This window comes from Penaeus japonicus, unplaced genomic scaffold (genome assembly GCF_977035675.1).
Source record: "Penaeus japonicus unplaced genomic scaffold, GWHDUDI00000001_assembly GWHDUDI00000037, whole genome shotgun sequence".
NCBI classification, from domain to species: domain Eukaryota; kingdom Metazoa; phylum Arthropoda; class Malacostraca; order Decapoda; family Penaeidae; genus Penaeus; species Penaeus japonicus.
The window spans coordinates 3792281-3799780 of NW_028234439.1; the positions used below are offsets into that span (position 1 = coordinate 3792281).

The window sequence follows — 7500 nt, forward strand, 5'->3', positions numbered from 1 at the left end:
GAGGAAGAGGGAAGGAAGGAGGGGAGGAGGGAAGGAAGGATGGAGGGTAGGGGGAGAGGGAGAGAGGGAGGGGAGGAGGGAAGGAAGGATGAAGAGTGGGGAGGAGGGGGAAGGGAGAGAGGAGAGGAAGAGGTGGGGGGAAGAGGGAGGGAGGGAGGGTGACGGGGGGAAGGAGGGAGGGTAAGGAAGGAAGTAAGGAGGAAAGGAGGGGAGATGAATCAGGATTGAGGGAGGGAAGGAGGGAGTGTGGGCGGGAGGGAAGAGGAATCGGGAGAGAAAGGGAAAAAAAGAAAAAAGAAGAAAAAAAAAGAATTGAAAAATAAAAAATAGAATAAAAAAGATACATATGCTAAGAATTACAGAAAATATTGAGAAAATAAGCAAAAGAAGAAGAAAAAAAGGAAAAAAGGAAGAAAACAAGCACAAAAACAAAAGACAATCAGGGCACAGTAGAACGAAGATAATTACAAAAAACAACGGAAAATCCCCCCCAAATTCGCGCCTTTTGGGAAACTAATATAAAAGAAGGAAAGATAAAAATAAAATAAAAACGACTTAATTTATCTGAGTGATCAAGAGCACACGTTTAGTATCTAGTCTTCATAGATTCCAGCCTCTTTCTATATATTTAAAAGTCCAATTTAAATATATGGGAGGGAGATTAGATATACAAAACCCCATATGCTATTATCATTATTACTATTGTCATTATCATTATAATCATTATCATTATTATTATTATCATCATCATCATTATCATTATTATCATCATCATCATCCTCGTCAATATATAATTATTATTATTACTGCAATTTTCACTATCATTATTTTCATCATTAGCAGTATTACCATCATTATTATCATTTTTTTACATATATGGATCTACATAATTATTTAGATATATATACAAAATGTAAGCAATGGTCATAAATGTTAATGAAAATGTTAATTCAGTTTAGAAATGAAGAGATCCTGTTGTGGCGGCATCATGCTTAGCACTATAAGACGGAACAAGCCTCTGGTTCAACGCCCTTGATGGTGCAAGGACACTATAGGACCCGACATGTCCACGCTGGAGCAGAAAACCCGGTATGGTGATAGAGTGGACAGTTGCACATGCAATGCTAGCAATGATCTCGAGGTCGTGTTGCAGAGAGCTAGAGTCCTCGAGTGGCAGAAAATCCTTATATGAGGGTATAGTGCCAGGTATGGTGGTGAGTACCCGACCTGTTATGGCGTGTGCAAAGGCTAAGAGGAAATGCAGGTCAAATTGAACTAGGTTAGTAAGAGTCGTTGCGAGAGACACGAAGCTAAGACAAGTTCAGGTTAATAAATATGGTTAAGGCTTTCGAGGGAAGCCTTAGAGTTTGAGCGTTCGGGTGTTTGTGAAGGGCGGGGTGGCCGGCCGGTGCGAAGCCATTCCCAAGGATCTCTCCCGACGGATTCGGACGATGTTCATATGTTTCAAACTTTAGGAGGGAATCCGGGCATTCAACTCGCCGATTCAGCGCACCCTTTCGGACATGCGATAGAAGGGTAGGGCTGGGGGGGAGGGCATGGAGGGGAGGGGAGGGGAAGGGGGAAGGCCAAGGGGATTGGAGGGGAGGGAGGGAGGAGAGGTGAGACACTTCCTTGCCTCCTACGCCGTTCCCTTCGGTGCCTGTCGGCGGTGCGATGCGTAAATGTGGTAATCTAGGTGCGCTGTGGCCCAGATGCGCAGGGCCAGCGGCGCTCGTAGGGACCGCGTGCGCATTCTCGTAAGGTTTCGCACCAGGTGGGCCCGGCGTGACACTAGCGGCCGCGGGAGTTTTAAAAGGCCGCGAGTCTCTACGGGCTGGGCTCGTCCCCCCCCCCCTCCCCCTCTGTTTGTGTTTGTTTGCAACGAAACGAAAAAGAAGGAGAAGCAAGGAGGAAAGGAAGGACGAAGTGGCACCGACGCCTCTATGGCCGCTCATGGCTCGCGAAACTATCATGTTTTTTCACCTTCATACTAGTGCTTCTTACACCTGTCAAATAGACGTCCCACGGGGGGGTGGGGGGTGGGTTAGGGGAGGGAGGATGGACAGATGGCGGGAGGGACGGGGTGGGGGTGAACAGAGCAAGGTTAAGAGGTGGAGGAACGGGGTGTGGGGAGAGGAGGGGGAGCCGAGGAGGGGAGATGGAGTGGGGAGAGGAGGGGAGAGGGAGGCAGTAGGGGTGGAGGGGGTAGGGAGGCAGGAGGGGTGGACGCTTACCCTGCAACAGGTGCATCGGGTCAGGGTGGACTACTACTGCACACGCACGCACAGACGCACATAAATCTGAATGTAGCTATTTGAGTTGCACGAAAAACGGACATACATGATAATGCAAGCAGTACTAGTGGGTACGCACGCTTAAAAAGGACATCCACGCACGCGCACACATAACTAAAAGCACATGCTCCTATACCCACTCACACGGAAAGTTATGCACAAAAAAAGACTAAGCACATGCAACTCCTTTTAAAAGAAAAACACACATGATCACATCCACCAGACAAAGTGTATCATAAAACCCCAGTCCACCATCCTATTTGCATATAATTTGCGTTCGAGAATGAACATATTTTGCAGGGCGAATGGAAGCGATCGAGAGGGGCGGCCGGTAACGCACGCGAGGGTCGCTGTTCCATTCCCAGGTGTCAGGGCCTAGAATCGACTCAATAGCGATTCCCTGCACGTACGCAAAAGGGCGTGGAGTTGTGGGTGGCTCGTAAGGTGCACGAGCGTGGGCGGACAGCAGCGGGACCGGGCCGCGCGTGTGCTATGGTGCCGACTTTCACGCGCGTGCATGTTCGTCGCTGCGGCGGAGCTGGCGTGAGCAGGACCGCCTCTGGGCAGGGCGGCGCCAATTCTCCCGGCACAGTTGGATGTGACAACGCCTCTTCGCCATATAATAAGGCTAATATATTCGTGTCCTATGGCAATGTGCACCCCTCCCATCTTCATAATGAATATAAACACGATTATGGGAGGGAGGGTTCCCTACAAGGCTGAGTGTAAGCTCGGCGACTAGCTGCCAGCCAGGAGGACGCGCGCGTCTGGCAGCTCGGAGCGAGTCTACATCTGGCGGGAAACACGCGCTCTTCCCTCATATGTTCGGAAAATCCACTAAAACACATTTTCCACTAAATGATCGATTAATTTAGCCGCGGGGGCGTATAATACGAGTAAAAAGGCCGGTAAACACGGCAGGTGCAGGCGTCCACGCGGGTCAGCGGGCAGGTTGTAAAGTGAGACGACCACTATTCCAAATATGGGGATGGATTTGTCGAGTATGTGGCGGTGTGGTAGGGTCGCACCAAAATTAGAGGAGCAGCCACGTACAGCGTGTGTGTGTGTGTGGACGCTAGTGTGTGGTGCCTCCTGCTTCTCCTCAGTGGATGTCGGTGTTGTCCCCGCCAGTGGTACGGATGCCATAATACGCCATTCATTACCCTTTAGCCTGACGGGAACACGACTTGTTTTGCTCGGTTGTGCTTGCTGATCGGAGGCGCGCCTTGCCATCAGTGGTGTGTGTTTGTTGCAATGTTTTAATGCAGGTGAAGTGTTGTTTTGTAACCGTGAGATGTTTGTGTTGACAATCACGATTCCGCTCGCGACGCAAACCTACAGAAATGCGCACAGGATGTAAATTGAAGAGGATTTATTCATTATAGGTGAGTAGACCCGCCGTTCTCGACTCGCGTTGCAGGCTAGTTATTTGCAACATGTAGCAGGTGGTTGTTGATGTTATGGTAGCACCCAGTTAGCGACCATGCAATCCTAGTTCGATCTGTGTGTGTGGTATTTGTAGCGGGGATAAGGATATGCACAGATCTATTTCGTAATGGGCCTTAATCCCTTAATTGGTCCCGATGTGGGATTGGATTCGGCGTTGTGGTGTTAGATTCTCCTCGATGCAATGTCGCGCGGCGGTGGTCGTCAAGGACTGTGGTGTTATGTTACAGTTGTGTCTGCTGCGGGCTTAGGCAGTGTTACGTTACCGCGCTGCTTTACTTAAGGGCTTTGAATAAAAGAATAAGAGAGTTGGGACACAGATAATCCTATTCCGAACGCTTGTAACATAAAATCTCTATCGTTTATATTTCTTATACTTTCTTTAAAAACTTTTTTTATTTTTAATTCATTTTGCATTTTTTTTTGGAATACTACACCGTTAGGTTAGTAAATTCCAAGGATATTATTTCCTTTTGCTATAGTTTAGCTTAAACTTTATTCCACCTCCCGCCTTTATATAAAAAGCCAAAGATGTTGAAAAGTAAATGCGAGAAAAGTGGTCCTTATTGCAAGGTGATACTTGATATGGGGGGGGAGGGGATCTTGACCATATGATTAATTAAATTTCATCTTATTTGATATGGTAAATTTGAATTGTATATGGTATTTAATTTTATCATGCGATGTCTTCGGAGTTCAATTTGTTAGTCGTAATTGTCACAAGGTAAGATATACTCAAGGCGCAGTGGGTATGTTGCGAAGTGCACGTGATATGATAATGGATTTGTCTGTGGAATATATATTCATTGTATTTTAATCTTGTGATACATGTGTCGTAAACAGATCGGCATATTACGCAAATATATATCTAGGGGTATCAAGTTGCGAGTACTGAAAATCACAAAGAAAATAAATAGAAGAATAAATTTACATTTTTTTTAACGTCATGACATTTATGTATATGAGTTTATATGCCTTAAGTTGATTAATAACATTTTTTAGAGTCCGTTAAAAAAAATAAAGGATAATTTTCGCGAAACTATCGTTCTTTATCCCGTAGAGTTTAAACACCCGCTCGATATGGCCGGGGGAGGGTGGTGGGGGATACGGGGTGAGGAGAGTCAAGATCATACTCATAAAGAAAAGGAAGAAGCAGGGGAAAGAATAAGTACGTGGGAAGTAAGAAAAACAAGGAGAGGAAGAAAAAAGTGAAAAAAATAGCAACGAAGGATTTAAGAGAAATATGATGCGATAAAATTAACATAATTAAATTTGATTTTACGGAACAGTAATAAGAAGGAATCAAAATGAAATTAAACGAGATTATTATTGATAACTTATCAAATTATTCTAATCGTTAATTATAAAAAAAAAAAAATTGTACTTTTAAAATTTCAGGTCGTAATATTAAACTATTAGGTAGACAGATTGACGGATGAATAGATAGATAGATAGATAGATAGATAGTTAGATGATTAGGCAGATAGATATACAGGTATATAGATTAAATAGATAGAGGGTTAGACAGGTGGATAGATGGGGATAGTGATATAGTTAGAGATAGATATAGAAATAGATATAGATTTAAGTAGATCGACATAGAGATAGAGATAGAGATGGATATAGAGATTGAAATAGACATATATATAGTATAAATAGATAGATAGTATATTACACACACACACACACACACACACACACACACATACACACACACGCACACACACACACACACACACACACACACACAGACACAGACACACACACATATATTGTATAATATCTAATATAATATATAAATATATATATATATAGTATAATATATAAAAATATATTAAAGAGAGAGAGAGAGAGAGAGAGAGAGAGAGAGAGAGAGAGAGAGAGAGAGAGAGAGAGAGAGAGAAGAGAGAGAGAGAGAGAGAGAGAGAGAGAGAGAGAGAGAGAGAGAGAGAGAGAGAGAGAGAGAGAGAGAGAGAGAGAGAGAGAGAGAGAGAGAGAGAGAGAGAGAGAGAGAGAGAGAGAGAGAGAGAATGAATGGATGAGTGCGTCCGCTAGATAGACAAGTTCAACGAAAAAGAAGTCATTAAAAAACAGCACATCAGCCTCTTAGACGCAGACAAACCCGAAAAAAAGTTACATAAACTTTCAAAAAGCTCATGCAGACCACATACAACATACAAAAACCTGGAAACCCAGAGACTGCATGTTTGTGTATGGTTAAGTCTATGGATGAGAGAACAGATCCTGATTGGTCACGTGGCTTCTCTTATCGGCTCTGTGATTGGCTGGCTGTCCTGAGTGACGTGTTGATTTTTGGCGGTTATTTTCAAAGGAAATGAAAGGGAGTTTTGGCGTTTTATTTATAAATTATAGTGATTTTTTTGTTTGCTTCTGTCTTGTGATTTTTGAATTCTCGCTTTTTCTTTTATCTCGTTATTTAATTTTCTTGTTCTTGTGTCTTTTTCATCAACATCATTATCATCATTATCGTAATCATCAAAATTATTGTTATAATTTTTGTTGTTGTAGTTATAATTGACTGGGATTACAATTATTATCATTGTTATTACTATCATGATTATTGCCATTATCATTCTTATGAATATTATCATTAGTAGAAGAGTAGTATTTTGATGATCATTATAATTATTATTATTGTGAACATCATTATCAATGGTATTTATTATTATTATTGAAATCATTGCTGTTACTATCATTGTTATAATGATTATTATCATTATTTTATTATTATCATTATTGTTATTGCTGTTGTTAATACCCTTATTATCATTTTTTTTCTATTTTTGCTATTATCATTATTATTATCATTATGATCATCATTATTATCATTATCAATGATTTTTTTTATATTATTATTATTATTAGAATTAAGATTATTATTCTTATTCTTCTTATTATTATTATCATTATTATTATAATTTTTATTATTATTATTATTATTATTGTTGTTGTTATCATTGTTATTACTTTCATTATCATTATTACTATTATTATTATTTTAATCATTATTATTATTATAATCATTATTGTTACTATAATTATTATCATTCTGATGATGATTATTATTACTACTATTATTTATATTATTAATATCATTATTATATTGTTATTATCTTTATCCTTATCATTGTTATTATCATAATCATATTCATCATTTTCATTATCATTATTATTATTCATGTTATTGTTATTATTGTTAATGTTTATTTTATTAGCAATATCATTGAAATTATAACAACATGGAGGATGAAAATGATATTGAATATGATGATGATGATGATAATGGTAATGATAATGACAATGACGATCATGATGACATAAATGATAATATTAATAATAATCATGATACTAATAATAAGAGTATTGAAAATGATGCAGATGATGATAACAATGATAATAATTTTGGTAATAATGAGAATAATAATCATTATTATTACAACTATTATGATCACTCCACCATCTACTCTTCTCCTTATCTCCATTCCTTTCTTTTCATTAGACAGCCGCCATGGAACGTTACCCCCCCTCTACTCAATAGACAGGAGACTTTATCGTTATCCCAATTAGACAGCTGGTCTTATCTTTATATTCGTCCCTATAGTAGACAGCTACGATTATCCTGATATACGATCCTTTCTATTCATTAGACAGCCACTCTTATCCTTATATCCATCCCTATTCCTTCATTAGATATCCTTATCTTTATCTCTCAATTGGAGACAATTGGAGGCTGTCTATC

General features: G+C 40.2%; 1 protein-coding gene across 2 annotated transcripts in view; it reads left to right on the forward strand.

Annotated features, from left to right (window-relative positions):
* The first annotated feature begins 3114 nt into the window (after positions 1-3114).
* LOC122251213 (uncharacterized) overlaps positions 3115-7500 on the forward strand; it is a 111481-nt gene continuing 107095 nt past the window's right edge. The window contains exon 1 of one of the 2 annotated variants that reach the window (XM_086532348.1): positions 3115-3427. In XM_086532348.1, coding sequence (XP_086388474.1) covers positions 3277-3427 — 151 coding nt within the window. In that variant the 5' untranslated portion in view covers positions 3115-3276. Of the gene's footprint in view, positions 3680-7500 lie in introns of both variants that reach the window. The other variant, XM_086532349.1, reaches the window with a different exon arrangement.